We start from the raw sequence: 15,911 nt of genomic DNA, 5'->3' as shown, positions 1-15,911 counted from the left end.
AATTGCTCAACATTGGTCTTTATTTACTGTATTTTGCAGAAGATTAAAGTTTTCTCACTGACACAGGTAGGATGGTCAGGCGTCCTCTGTTCCTTCACCGTTCATGAACTGTCACTTATAAAATGCTGCCAAACATCAACTACACTCAATAACTAAACGTGTGCAGGTTAAAGTGATGGACGCCCAGATCTGCACTCCAAATACAAACAGACTAAAGGTGTTTCCTTCAGAAACAAAGACAATATTTACAAAGATCTCACAGGTCAATTGTGAGCGATCACAGCAGCATCTCATCCTGACTAACAGCTTTTAGATGCAGGGAGAGCGTCGTGGTTCAGAGGTGGTTCAGCAGATGATGAAGGCCTTTCTGTTGCATTGTGTAGTGCTGTGGATGCCATGATGGTTGACTGGGTCTGCTTCTATTGAACTCACAAACACTTCTGAGGTATTTACACCTGAAGCCTGATTTAATGTGAGTCAGAAACAAACGGCTCACCTGTGATTAATGGATGTTTCCCTGCATTTATATTTTCACACAGTTTATTTCTTACAGCAGGAAAACTGAACAGAATGTATGTAAGAGGTTAGAGTGAGGATGACGTCACTTCATACAGAAAATACATGTTTGTCTGTTTTGATGATGAAGGACTTCTTTAGCTCTGTAAACAGCTACACTTGAGAGGACAGAGGTGATTTCATGGATAAATAACAATGTGTTTATCAGCTTTCATCATCGCAGTGCAGACATGCCGTCAGATCTATCAAAGTTAAGGCCGTCTCTCTGATGACGTCACAGAGCAGAGTCGTTCTGTCCAATAAAGGATCTCAGATCAGCTGCTGCCATCTTGTGGCCACAGTTGGTTACTGTCTCTGAAAGTTGTCTCATGTTTCCTGTTTTCCTGTTAACAAAGGCTGGAGCTCATCATGCTGAGAGGGCAGCAGCATTTTTTGGCTCTTCACACATGTTCATTATATTGTGATGATCCTGGATGGAGACAAACTACAGATAAGTGTGTTCAGCCCAACTAGTTGATCTCATTACAGCAGTTTGATGTTTCCCTTTGAATCCCCCTGAAGATCCTGACAGTGAAGCACGTACATAATACTCCAGCCTTTCAACTCTGAGCTTATTTAGTTCTATTAATACACTGAAATCTCATTTGTGTCATGAAGAAAGTCTTTAATCAAACAGAATTCAAAGATCAGAAACATTTCATATATGGAGTTAAACATGAATCATTGTTTCAACAATAGATTTATTGTTGTCATAAACAGACAAGAAGACAACAACAAACTGCTCCTCCCATTCAACACATGTCAGTCCATATCCCAGCAAACTAAATCATCTCCATTTACACATCAAATAGAAACACGAATCACTTGTAATGATTAGAAACTTGATAGAATTTCAAATCTAGTTTGGGGAGTCATTCAGTGAGAAACAGTGAAATGATTTTCCATGTGAAAAGGTGGACAGCAGAAACAGAAAGAAACAGTGAGAACTAAAAGAGAAACAAAGAGCTTTGGAACAACGAGGCAGCAGGAGGACAGCTGCAGTTTAACAGCTTCAATTCACTGACAGGAAACAACATTAGAAATATCATCATCCTCAACTCATCTGCTGCACTGACACTGACACCTTCAACGGACACACCTTCACTTTACCATCAGTGTTAATATATGGAAACATCCTGTGAGTGAAAGTGTGTGTGAAGGTGTGTATGTGTGTGTTAGTATCAGGATCAGAGAACGACAGCTTTCCTCTGTTCCAGTCCAGATTCACTCTGATCCTCTGGAGCTTCTTCTGGACTGAGAGAGCAGTGAAACCAGCTGATGGTGAACATGTGTAGTAATTACCTTCATAGAACCGTTATCTCCATAATCCAGACCCTATGTCTCCCTTCCTCAGCACAGACTCTGCTAACACACCCAGATTCCACCATGTACTGTCTCCAACTTCAACATCCCAGCTGTGAGTCCCTGAGTTAAAGCCCTCAGAGCCCAGGACAGAGTACCAATCAAACCTCTCTGGATTATCAGGAAGCTGCTGCTTCTCTCCTCCTGCTCTCACACTGGTCAGATCTTCAGACAGGATGAGGTTTGGATTTGCAGTGTTTGGGTCCAGAATGAGAGGAGTGTAGGAGACCATGTCCTTCATGTTGTTCCAGATGTTGAAGGTCAGGTTGCCCAGTTGTTTGGCCTGGTCTATCAGAGCTCCTGAGGGCAGCTGTGGATCATCCAGCAGGGGGCAGCGCTGGACTCTTTCCACTGCAGCCTTGTAGTTGTGCAGGAATGAGACGTCTTTAGCTCTCAGCTCCTCCTCTGTGGCTCTGACTGTGTCTGAAAGAGCTGCTATCTCTCTGCTCAGAGCCTCCATCTTCTCCTTCATCATCCCACTCTTCTGCTCCTCTTCCTCCCTCAGTGCAGCCAGCCTGGCCTCCTCTTCCTCTGCTAGAAACTGGTGAAGCTTCTTAAACTGCTCCTTAATCTGCCTCTCTGTGTGTCGGGCCTGGACCTTAATGTGTTCTGCTGTTTGATCAAACTTCACTTGAACTTCTTCACAAACCTTTAACTTCTTCTTTAAGGGCTCCAGAGTTTCCTGAAGTTCCTTCTTGTGTTGTTGTGCAGCTTCATCGATGGGTCTGAATCTGTGATTGGTGTGTTTTTCTGAGGCACAGCAGACGAGACACACTGGCTGCTGATGGTCCAGACAGAAGAGTTTGAGTTTCTCAGAGTGCAGACTGCAGAGAGCCTCTGAAGCTCTCTGATCTCTCTCCTGTAAGAACGACTCACACAGGTTCTTTAAAGCCAGATTAAAAGGTGGTTCATTCCTTGAAGATCTTCTCTTACAAACTGGACACTCGTGTGTTGGTCTCTCTCTCCACCATCTCTTCAGACAGTCTTTACAGAAGCTGTGGCTACATGACAGAAGAACAGGATCTCTGAAGACCTCCTGACAGACCGGACAGCAGAGATCCTCCTCTGATCTGGAAGCCATTGAGTCTGTGAGTGAAGCTGAAAACAGCAGACAGGAAGTACAGTCAGTCCTGGCTCCCCTCCCTCCTCTACCACCTTCACTGAAACTTCCTTTGAGTCGTGTTTTTGCTCAAACTCACCTTCAGTCTGTGGAGCGTCAGCAGCTTGAAGCAGCAGTGTTGGAGTTTTCCACTTTTCTCTCCTGTAGCTGGACTCACTCAGAGGAAGCTGCTAGTTTGGTCTGAGCTCAGTCTGATCGTCTGTGCGTCTCTCTTTACTGAGGACGAAGAACTTCCTGTTTTGTTGTGAGTCTCTGAAGAATCAGTGGTGTTATTTCCTGTAACTAAGGGTGTGTTTCACTCCAAAGTTCAGACATTAACCTGCCAGAAGTTGTAAAAGTTACTAATAAAGAGCTTTTCTCTCATTTCACATGCAGGTCAGAGCATGAAAGCTGTGATGCAGCAGTTTGAGAGAAATTGCTGCTGATATAAAATATTTTTTGTGGTTTTACAAAATATATAAAAGAGCAGAAAGAAAAGAAATAAGTGTAAAGAGTGCAGCAAAAAGCATGTTTTAGTGTGAGTTGGTTCATCTGATCTGGTTGTGTAAAAGTCACTGCATGACACTGAGTGTTACTTTTGTGTTACTGACACTCATCTCTGACATCTCTTTCTCTTACTTTCTTTTTTCTGTTATTTAGTCAAAAATCTTTCAAAGAAATAATGAATTCTCCACACGTGTTTGAAGGTTGCTGATACGTTCATCTAGCACAGACCTATTGCTGGAACGCCAAGACAATTCTACTACAATGGCAAAAACAAGACGCAAGTCACCAGAGCTCTTTGTGTTGCTCGTGCATGAGGGAGAGAACTGTGACGAGCATCGTTCCCTCCAAGTAAGCAAATGAATGTTAATAGTCAAACATAGAAATTAACGTTTGCAAAATCATTCCAGCTTTGTGGTGCATCTCCTCCAGGTGTGTAAATCACACATGCAGAGTGGTTTGAGTTCCTCAGAGCTTCATAAATGTCTCTTCCAGTTGTTTCTATCACTGTCCATATGACCAGAGTCCAAATGTATGCAGACATGGGTATAACAAACATACCAGTTAGTTTTGCTGTTTGTCAATGTGGCTTTCAGTTATCTTCAAGGCTGCAGGCCTTTGTCAGCACTCCTGTTTTATGGCCTCTATCAACCCTCATCACCTCATTTCATGCATTCTTCCTGTGGGGGGATACTTATGACTCCTCTATTGTCCTTTCGTCTCTGCAGAAAACCTTTTTTGGAAAGAGTATTGGATTCAATTATTTTACTGCTGTTATAACCCCACCTGTTGAGTCACTTCAGCAGTCTTGTTCATGATGCAAATGACAACAACAATGACACAAAGGAAGACCCTCTTCAGAGTGTCAAAGTATGCATAGCACAGTGACACAGCATTAGGTGATGTTCATAGGAAATTGCTGTCAGTCATTCCCCGTCACCACCATAGCTTCTGGTTTCTGTTCACAGAATAATGATGCCATCCTTGAACTTCCTCTCTGCACGGTCGATTGGAGCTTGGAACGCTCCCCTCATCCTTCAGATCTCCATCTGTTGTCCACAATCTCCTCGTGATTACCTCTGGAAAGCCCCGTGGCACAGCTCTCCATCCAATGCAGCTTTATGGTCATTGCTGTGGTTCCAGAATCTTCTCATGATGACCAGTAGGTCCCCAAACAGCATGACCTTTGACCTCAACCCCTGCCTGGGCTGTCAGCTATGGTCCCTACTTCTCGCTGGGTCTCTGAAGATTTCTCAGGAGATTCCACCCTTGGGATCATTTCTTCCAGCAATGCTCTGCTGCACCTGTATCTCCTTACTAGAGGAAAAACTTCCATTTGGAAAACATGTCAACCATCATCAAACCAAATTTTCCTTTCAGTTCAGTGAACTTCACTTATGAAAAAAATATAATTATTTATTATTTATTAATTATATTATTCGTTTATCACGTTTTCACTTTCACTTATAGGCCATCAAAGTGTTTCTTATCTTTACCCAAATGATTGGAGCAGAACTTAAAATCTATAAGCTGTAAAAACTTTATATTTGAAGACTGAAAGAGACCCAGGAAGTGGTCACAGGACGAGGGTGACAGACTGTCTGAAGTAGTTAGAACAAGACAAGGCTGTTGGACCAGGTGTGCTTGCTTTTGAAACTGTGTCTTAATTCCACCTGTTTCACATACAAGGGTCAGTTCTACAGGCAGGAACATGGGAGTGCCGTGGGCTCCCCAGTTTCACCCATTGTGGGTAACTTGTATATGGAAGACGTGGAAAAGAGGGCTTTGCTATCCTACCCTGAAACACCACCAAGTCATTGGTTCAGGTATGTGGATGACACCTGGGTGAACACACAAACCTCCATCTCTGGTTTCTTTGACTGGAGGGTGTTGATGATTTGATGATTTCACAACACTGTATGTGATGTCACTGGTGATGTCATCTTCTCCATCTGCTGAAATGAGTTAAAGTAAACACTTTTATGATTTAAGAATCTAAATGGACCAAATTATGATGACAGAATGGAAACAAAATACCACAATGAATAAGAATGAATATGTACAAACCTTCAAGTTTCCTGTGAACACATCGTCTCACCAGCAGAACCAGTAACACCAGTAGAACTACAAGATAGACTGATCCAACAGGCAACAACACAGAGAGAAGAGGAGGAGAGAGTGATGGAGGTAGAACCAGGAGGAGGTGTGTTTGTCTAAAATAAAGCAAACACTGCCAGTAGCGGTTTTAGATACGGGCGACACGGGCAGTTGCCCGGGGCAGCATCGTGGTGGGGGGCGGCATCACGGGCATCGGCAAAAAAAAAAAAAATGCTCGTACTCATGCTGCCCCGACGTCAGCCAGCGATTATTGGGAATGGTACAGGCACCGATCGGTTTTCTATCGCCCATTTGCTGGGAGTAAGGGCGCCCTCCATTTGCGAGGTGCGCCTGCTGCTTGCGGCACAGGGAGGAGAGGGCGGGGCGGCGGGGGATTCACTGGCTGGCTGGTGCAGCGTCTAATAACCAACTCAAAACATAATAAAAACAAACCAACAAACACGAAAACACCAGACATCATGATACAGACTTATAATTTGCACCGATGTTTTTTCAAAATTCTATACGTGAAAAGTGAGCGAGAGCCCTCGGTGCGCCTGCTCGCTGCTGAAGTCAAAGTAAACTTTATTGTCATCTCCACTACATACAGTCCAGTTTATAGAGAGACGACGAGGCTCCAGTTACAGCAGTGCAAGTAAACAAACAATAAATATAAGAAGAGTAAGAAAATAAATATACACTTTAGGACTCGGGGTAAAGGGATCAATAACTATTTAAAATTTACAGTTTGATGATTTAAAGTCTCACACACAACCCGTAGAAAGGGGAGGGGGGCCGGCTGCTTCCAAATAGAGCACATTTCATTCATAATGTTATAAATCCAAGCCCATTATGTATTCATGATTTGAATCCTGGGTTGTGTGAAATCTCAGAAATAAACCTTAGACAAAGTGAATCTGTGAACTAAGGTGTAGGTGTGTTAGGTTATGTTGTGGTGATCCTCGGGTTGAGGGATTTGTGTTCATTTGTGTTCATACTGCAAAATTAAAACCAAGATGGACAAGAAAAGTTCAAAGCCATCAGGTCTTCTGTTTAGAAAAAAGAGAAAAGAAGAGGAGGAGAAATGAGCAAAAGATGCAGGTAAGCAGATGTGTGATTGGATAATGGCAGGTCATCCTGAACCAATCAGAATCAGAATACTTTATTAATCAATAAGGAAATTATGTGGATTACAGTTGCTCCAAGAAGAAATGGTAAAAATAGTAACAGTAACAGACTAAACTCCAAACATTATGTTACAGATTTTAATATTAATTAGTCATTGTCAGTTGTTGATTTGTCCTGTTCTCATTGTATGACGTATTATGATGGCTGTTTGGTAGCCGTTTGCATACTATGTATACTCTCTCTCTTCATGTGTGTGTGTGTGTGTGTACAACAGTTTTATGTTAATGTATAATCCTTAATATGTTTTATGTGTGCGTGTGTGTGTGTGTGTGTGTGGGGGGGGGGGGGGGGGCGAGGGAGTGTTCGCCCGGTGCCAAACAGGCTAGGACCGCCACTGTCTGGATGGCAGAGTAACGCTGGTTTCTTGTCCTTTTTTCATTTATAAAGCAGCTGCTCTGCTGTAACACTCAGTGTAACCAGTAGATGGCAGCAGATTTATACTGAGCTTCTCCTCCAGGAGGAGGAATGAAGTAAAAAAAACAAAACTTGGCGACCACGTGGTGACAGAAGCTGGTTTTTCTCCTCTTTTACTGGTAATTGTAACATTGTAATTAGGCTTCTTTTTTTTGCTGTTTTTGTTTTGAACAAACAAATACAAAAAGGAGAAAAAAATTGTTTCTACTCATGAAAACATTTAAGCTCCTACCAGAAACTGACAACTTTTAAATCTGTTGTTTGTTTGTTTTTCCAATGTCAGCTGCTTCCTGGTATATTTGTTGTTGAGTAAGGAAGTAAAACTCTTCAGCATCAAACACACAGTGATGGTTTTTCAGTAAAGCGCACTTTAAAAATGTAAGTAAACTATAGAATACATTGTTTGACTTGTGTGAGTCAAATTGAGAGAGAAATGAAAGTGAAACACATAAAAATCTCTGTAACATGTGGATGTCCTCTGCTCTGAGGTGCTGGGGGACCAGTTAGAGACCAGCAGCTGGACGTCAGTGGTTGGACTGGTGGACTACTTCAGTGAAGAGTAGACGACGTCTTGGTTTATATCTGACCCTGATAGACTGCAGGTCACAACTTCTTACCTGAAGTTCAGTTCACCTGACGCTCGGACCGGCGGCCGCCTCGGGTCTCTCCTCCTCCCCTTTCCCTCCTCCACCTGCTGCCTCCACCACTTGCTAATGTTAATGAATCTGTGGAAGCTCCGTGATAGCCACCACACAAAGTAACAAATAACGACCTTATCTAAATCCCAGTAACGGTTAACGCGTTCCTGATTTTGTCATAATAACTAGTTACCGTGCTCGTTACCACAATAATAAAGTAGTTACTGTAACACGTTACTTAGTCCCCACACTGGACCGACACAGCTCTGCAGCTCTCAGCCTCAACACTGGATCCTCACAGAGCTGTGTGCTGAGCCCCTGCTCTATAATCTGATGAACCCTGATGACACCACAGTGTCCAGGACAAACCACCTGATCACTGACTTCAAGAAGAAAAGTAACAGACAGCTGGAACCACAAAGAGAGGGTCAGGACTTCCTGTTTCTGTAAGTTTACCTCAGGCAGAAATGACCCAGGGTCTAAACACCACAGAGCTGGTTAAGATGACACAGCAGAGACTTTCCTGAGGGTCCTCAAGAAGATCCCCATACCATGGCTCCATATGTTAGTGTATTGCTTGAATGGTAAATAGCGCTTTACTCAGTCCCTAAGGACCCAAAAGCGCTTCACACTACATTCAGTCATTCACACACTGGTGATGGCAGCTACGTTGTAGCCACAGCTACCCTGACAGAAGCGAGGCTGCCGGACACTGGCGCCACCGGGCCCTCTGACCGCCACCAGTAGACGGTCAGTATCTGGGGTATATGGGGTTAGTATCTTGCCCAAGGATATTTGGCATGCAGCCAGGAAGCAGCTTGGGATCGAACCACCGACCTTCTGATTAGTGGCTGACCTGCTCTGCCACCTGAGCTACAGCCACCAACCACTAAAGTGGCTGTAGCTCAGAAAAAGGAGCTCCACAGGGTTACTGGATGGATTCTCCCAACTCTGGAGGTCCTACATAGTTCCTGCTGCCTCAAAACGTCTAATATCATCATCATGGCTTCATTGGACTGTGCTCATGTTTGAACTGTTACCATCAGGAAGACAGAACAATTAAAACAAGGACAAACAGACTGGAAAACAGTTTTTATTCCAGAGCTGTGTCACCAATCAATGCTGACATGAATGTGCACTAAGGAGCTGTGCAGTTTGGGAGAACGTAGAAAGGTTGCTTTAGTCTTTGTTCATTAGTTTTTATCCATTATATAGTTTACAGTTTTTAAATAGTTTCCATGATGCTGAGGTTGCACTTGTGTTCGAGGAGGGTGGGGGAGTATTTGGGGTTTCACTGTTTTTTCTCCTCTCTGCACCTCTGCTGTGAACCACAAACACCTTCTTGCACTTTTATTAACAGAAGCAGTTTGTGCTGCAGCTGGTATCAGACTAATGCTGTGCTCCAGACACGTCACAGCCAAAAGAGAGAAAAATAAAGGATTTATTTTGGTTCTTAGAGCCGTAAGTAGCAAACAGCACAATACTGACTTATATGTCCTCATAAAACACTTTAATGAATAGAGCCTGGTCACTGCTCTGTGTTTGGATTATTTAGTGAGTCACAAATACACAGACGGGACAGGACAGATTTAAAGTTTACACTTTTACTGCTGTTTACACTCAGTGCTGCCATCTTGGATTGCTAACTCAGGGGAAGTTGGTGCTCCAACTTTCTGGGTGGGAAATTTAAGTTAAGCTTCATGTTCCACAAAATTCTGATTGGGAATAATTCACAGTTCAGAATCCTTTAATCCAATATTGGGCCTTGGTGCAGCACCTGAATTCATCCTCGGTGTGAAAGAAGCAGCTTTAGTTATGTGGAAACTTCTCATCAGAGTTTCATCATTAAATATTTTGTGTTCAGACAAAGAAGAAGATGTTTAATCACTGCAGCGCTTACTGTGTGTAAACAGTATTTGTAATGAAGCATCACACACACAGTAAGTGGGGATTTTTTATAAACTGCTCGTCACAGTTTGCTGTGAGCCAATCAGTGAAAGGATAGGTTTGTGAGGTGTCTGCGCTAAAAGCAAAGCCGCCATCTTCTTTCAGTGCAGACTGACACACTAACCACAAGCAAGAAAGGCGACGTGTTCTCATCAGTGTTGTCAGATTCACACCATAACACCTTTACTGATAAAGCACTTTAACATAAACCAGGGTTCACACATATATGTTGTTCATATATAAATAACATAAACAGAAAATAAAATCATATAAAATAGAGTGCTAAAGGCATCAGCACATAAACTTTAAGAAGCGTTTTAAATTCAGAAAGCAATGAGGCCAACATGGCTAACATGGAAGAGCAGATCATTGCACAACTTCGGAGCAGCTACAGCAAAAACGTCACCTCTAAATTTATGCTTAGTTTTTGGCACCATAGGCAGAGTTTCCGGCTGAAAGCAGCCAACAACAGGAAGTTTCTGCTGTGGTTTTACTGAATTCTGTTTGCAGAAATTAAAATAAAAGGTTTTTAAAATTGTGTTAAAGAACAGTTTGAGAGGCTGAAAACACTCTTTGGTCTGTTCAGCCTTCTTTATACGACTCATTAACAACAAATTCATCCTTTTAGTTGTACCTGTACTTTTAGTTTTACCTTTAAGGCACAAATAAAAGAGAAAGAGCTGCTCCAGTGTTACAGATCACATGACCATCCTCAGGATGCTTTAATCCAGAAGTGAAGAAGAGCAGCTTTACCTCTTATCTGTGATCGTTTGTTCTTGTCTTTGATGATTTTTCCATAAGTGACGTCTTCAGTTCTCACTGCTGAGTAAAGTGCAGCTGGATCAGTGTCTGCACAGTAAAACACACACAGAGGACGTCACTGCAGACAGAACAGCTGAGAACAGACATGAAACTGCTGCCACTCACAAATCTTTATATGAAACACTCAGAGTGTTTTCAGTTACTGCTCAGGTTATTTTAACTTCATGTTAAAATAGTTTAACATGAAGTCAAATGTGAGATAAACAGACCTGATAAAGGAGGAACTGAAAGGTTAACATTCAGTTTCCTCAGAGCAGCTGAATGAAGCTGTGAGGAACCGAATGTTAGTTAATTGCACAGAACATTAAAGAAGTGAGTTATTAAGTATATTTTCATATTTAGTAAATATGATAGCAGTCTTTGATCTGTCAGAGGTTAAAGAAATGCTCTTAATGATAATAACAGATTGCATGTATATAGCGCTTTCTAGGCACCCAAAGCGCTTTACAGTTGGTTCACTCTAACATTCACACACTGGTGAAGGCAAGTTACAGTGGTAGTCACAGCTGGGGCAGACTGACAGAAGCGAGGCTGCCATATCGCGCCATCGGCCCCTCTGGCCAACACCAGTAGGGTGCTCAGTTTAGAAAAAAGAGAAAAGAAGAGGAAGAGAAACGAGCAAAAGATGCAGGTAAGCAGATGTGTGATTGGATAATGGCAGGTCATCCTGAAACAATCAGAATTAGAATACTTTATTAATCTCTAAGGAAATTATGTGCGTTACAGTTGCTCCAAGAAGAAATGGTAAAAATAGTAACAGTAACACACTAAACTCCAAACATTATGTTACAGATTTTAATATTAATTAGTCATTGTCAATTGTTGATTTGTCCTGTTCTCATTGTATGACGTATTATGATGGCTGTTTGGTAGCCGTTTGCATACTATGTATACTCTCTCTCTTCATGTGTGTGTGTGTACAACAGCCAGTGTTGGGAAGGTTACTTTTAAAATGTATTCCATTACAGATTACAGAATACATGCCCCGAAATGTATTCTGTAACGTATTCTGTTACGTTACTCAATGAGAGTAACGTATTCTGAATACTTTGGGTTACTTAATATATTATCATGCTGTTTACAACTACATGAATGTACTATTGCTGTGATTTATTACTGTTACTGAAGGTCCGCGGCTCCGAACCGTAGTAAAGGACCTCTGGCTAATACGGTGGGTTCTGTGTCGGGCTCGTAGCCGAAAACTAGCTTTACTTTGTTGTCTGGGTCACTTTGCTAGCGAGAGACAGAGAGAGGCGTTGAAAGGCTGCTCCAACAGAACTTAATGTTTTTGGAGGAAAACAGGAACACGGTGTACAGTCGAGTCTTAATAGCTTACTTACAACTGGGCTCGTCAGGCTCTCTTCTTGGCTGCAGTGGTTATTATTATATTTACATGCTTCCAGCTCCCATTTTTGCTCGATGGCAGCTCTTACTTTTCCTTTTTCTCCCTCCCTCGCTCACAGACACATAACGTGTATGACAGTCCATTCTCCCTGCAGCACGGACTACACTGCCCATGATGCTACATTCTTTAGAGCTATACCTGTAGCATTCTGCCTATTAGCTTAGCAAAACAACGACAAAAAGGCCTCTCTCACCCGGGAAACACGCAGAGAGAGAGCGTCATCGTGTAACCATGGCAACCGTAACGCTGCCGCAAACAGAACGTAAAACAGTCCTGACCCGCGACAATATGAAACAGGGAAGTACCGCCGTGTAATCCATTTATTTCAACAAAGTAACTGTATTCTAAATACCACCTTTTTAAACGGTAACTGTAACAGAATACAGTTACTCATATTTTGTATTTTAAATACGTAACGGCGGTACATGTATTCCGTTACTCTCCAACACTGACAACAGCTTTATGTTAATGTACAATCCTTAATATGTTTTGCCTGCCAAACAGGCTAGGACCGCCACTGAACACAGTCATTAAGTTGTCGTCACATTGTGAATGTTGAAACATGCAGAAACACAGACAGGTGAGTGTGTCACCTGTGACAGTGATCCAGCTGTTAGTGAGGGGAGGGGCTGTGTGTCTGTGAAGGTGTGTCTCAGCTGGAGGAGCCAAAGATGACGTGATGTAGTGATGGTAAATTTGATTCTTTTTACTGAATCGAGTTTTAATGAGTCACTCACCAAAGTGAATCAGGTTTTTGAGTCATTTGATTCACTGAGTCAGTTGACCAGACAGTGCAAAAAATTTAGCACAGGAGGGAGGGGGTGAGTGAGTGAGTGAGTTGTTCGCTCGCTCTATGATTCAGCACAGGAGGGAGGGGGTGAGTGAGTGAGTGAGTTGTTCGCTCGCTCTATGATTCCGCACAGGAGGGAGGGGGTGAGTAGCTCAAATGTGCTGTTAGCATGTTAGCAGAGCGATGCTACTGTGAACCGAGGAGCTATTTTCTTGATGTGAGCTTCTACTCAGGGTTTTTTCTTCCAGTTCAGAGCAGAAATGTTTTTGTTAAGAAACTGGCTGTTGTTTCCCCCCCCTCAATTTTAATTATAAGCTAGATTTTACTAAGCGAATTAGTTTGCTAACAGAAACAGGGATGAGTCAGTGAGTCAGTTGGGCTTGTGAATCATGATTCACAAGTCAGTAAAGTGATTCTCGAGTATTGAACGATTCGTTCACGAATCGAACATCACTAACATGATGGTGTCCACATTGTTGCAAATGAAGATTTGATCTTATATTCATTTAATATTGATTTATTTTCAGAACCAGTGTGAGTCTGTTTATATTTTCAGTGACTAACAAAGAAGCCACATGCTGATTAAACATATGTTGAAGAACTAAAAAATATTATAGACATATTAACTTTCAAATGAAATCAACAGACTTTACTCATGTGTGTCAGCTTCACACACACTTGAAAATAAAAAAACGATTATTTAAATTTTTTTAAAAACGGTCTAAATTCTTTCATCTTTAATAAAATCATCAGCGTTGCTGCTTTACCAGGTGCAACAGTTAAGTTTAACATCCATGAAAACAGAAGTTATTAAATTTAACGGAGTTAGAAGTTAGCAGGAAGTTAGCTCGCCAGTTTACACCTAAACATTTCATACCATGTTCTGACTGAGAGATTTTTGAAACTAATTCAAACGTACAGCTCTGCTACCACTTCCAACATAAATAAAGACAGAAAACTAAAGAGCAGTGGTGTTTGCAGGGTTACTGAAGTTGGACTACCTGTTATATAATGTTGTGCTACGTGATTGCTAGCGACACAGCTAAGTTAGCATAGCATTAGCACAGTGAAGCTGGAGGATGAACGCCAACTTTTTTTCCACTCGATAAAAGTTAACGAGGGATTCTGGTGGTCAGGGACAAATGCAATCGCATAGCAGGATGCTATACACGGGCCAATTTTTGGTTTTTGGCTAGATAAGTAAGATAAGTAAATGTAGTTTGTTTCCTGAGCGCAGAGCTGCTGGAGCTTATGTTTCATTCAGAGTGACTGACCTGTGTTAAAGATGACAAACGAGATTTAAAAGGAGGTGATGGACACTGAGAAAACTAGAGTACTCGAACCACGGACCAACTTTATCAGCGGCTGATATCCGGTCACCGGCACACAGCTTTAAAACCTCCGCTGAGTTTTAGCTCTCAGTGATTAAACACAGGACATAATTCACTCAGGTTTTGTCTGTTGGGTCATGTTTACTTTGCTGTTTTATTTACAATTGAGCAAATCGGTTTGCTGAGGTTAAAGTTACGTTTCATAACTGCATAGTTTTAGTAAAGTTTAATGTCTCACTTGAGCATGTTAGGCTTAACCATTCGTTTTCTTTGTTATCTGGTGTTCATTTGTGTTAAACTTTGTTAAGCATTCATTTTGAATTAAAACTAACATTTAACATCTTTTTATACAAGGAGGAAAGAGGGGGGGGCATTTCCACTGGGAGTACCCACTAAACAACGGCCACCAGGCAAAAGCAATGGTTATGACTCAATCAGTGTGAACCCCGCCCCCTGACTTGGCCACCTGATGGGTGAGGCTGACAGATAAAATTAATTCTTGAAGACAGCCGCAGGGCCAGGACTGCCAAAATGAATTAAATAAATACATAAATAAACTTAAATAATTAAGTAAATGTGTCAATTTATTAAAATTGGAAATAATTGAATTAATAATTTATTGACATTTTAAACTAAATGAATGGGCATTTCATTAATTATTGTAATGTTTATTTAATTAATTAATTAATTCAAATTTTAATTAATTAATGTAACATTTAATTAATTATTTAATGGTGGATTAAATTAATTGATTTTGGTACTCCTGGTCCACCACACTACGGCCCCTAGAAAACTATGGTTACTGGTGTCTCTAGCTTCACATGTCGCAGATCAGAATCACTGCTTTGATTCCCGGTGGGTGTGCTGCTGAGTGGTGAACAACTGTTAGACACATGAACGGGTTGGTTGTGTACCGGGGGATTCTGTTTAGGACTACGCTTCCTCCTCATGTTCCCGGCTGTCAGGGACAATCTGCCAGAGGTAACGCTACCTTCGGCTGCACAGCCACAGTTTTTTGTGAAGCCAAGTGTTCAGTACAGAGCTACAAATAGGCTAGATTTATTAAAAGTGTCTTTATTGCTAAAGAGGCCGAGGAGTAACTAAACATCCGAAAGTGGCCACTTTCTCATTACTTTCATATATTGTTTTATTAAGTATCCAAAACATTCAAGTTTCATTATATAATTTTTCAAGAGATCTTATATCTGTTTTCACTCTTGTATGCTTTTCATACAAGTTTCACACAAGACAGATACAAACTTTATCAGATTTATATATATCTTTTCCATATGGGTAGAACTTGACTGCATGCAGAGGTGGAACCCCTAACCCTACTCAAGTAAATTTGAATAAATGTAAGTCAATGGAAGTGTTTGGAAAAATGTACTTCTAAAAATACTTTTATTTAGTTCATTCACTCATGAGCTGCTGTAACATGAATCAAAAGGGTGATTTGACACCTCAGCATGCAGTCACGTTCTATAGAGTTTTGCTAATGACCTAATCATTTTATTCAGGTGTGTTGCAGCAGGGACGCATTCAAAAGTTTCAGGACACCGGCCCTTGAGGACTGCAGTTGGAGACCCATGCTCTTAGTGCTTCTTACGGTGTGTTCACACCGAACGCGATAGACGCGAACGAAAACGCCCCAAACGCCCCTAATTTGACGCGTGCACATTCGCACCTCAAGTGTCCAAGAAAAATCCATCGCGTCTCAAAATTGTATATTTTGACGCGCGTGAACCGGAAATGTGGGAGG

The 15,911-nt window shown here is 41.7% G+C and overlaps 1 protein-coding gene and 1 pseudogene across 1 annotated transcript in view; both read right to left on the bottom strand.

Moving 5' to 3' along the window:
• Positions 1-1,609: 1,609 nt before the first annotated feature.
• On the bottom strand, positions 1,610-2,998 carry LOC148103437 (nuclear factor 7, ovary-like; annotated as a pseudogene).
• Positions 2,999-14,937: 11,939 nt separating this feature from the next.
• LOC148103433 (low affinity immunoglobulin gamma Fc region receptor III-like) overlaps positions 14,938-15,911 on the bottom strand; it is a 54,432-nt gene continuing 53,458 nt past the window's right edge. Inside the window, exon 7 of the mRNA XM_087838106.1 lies at positions 14,938-15,034. Coding sequence (XP_087694232.1) covers positions 14,938-15,034 — 97 coding nt within the window. The remainder of the gene's footprint in view (positions 15,035-15,911) is intronic.

Source organism: Neolamprologus brichardi, chromosome 3, assembly GCF_056152115.1.
Source record: "Neolamprologus brichardi isolate AB-2024 chromosome 3, ASM5615211v1, whole genome shotgun sequence".
In the NCBI taxonomy this organism is placed as follows: domain Eukaryota; kingdom Metazoa; phylum Chordata; class Actinopteri; order Cichliformes; family Cichlidae; genus Neolamprologus; species Neolamprologus brichardi.
Note: the sequence above shows the minus strand (reverse complement) of the source record. Positions and strands in the feature narration are given on the sequence as shown.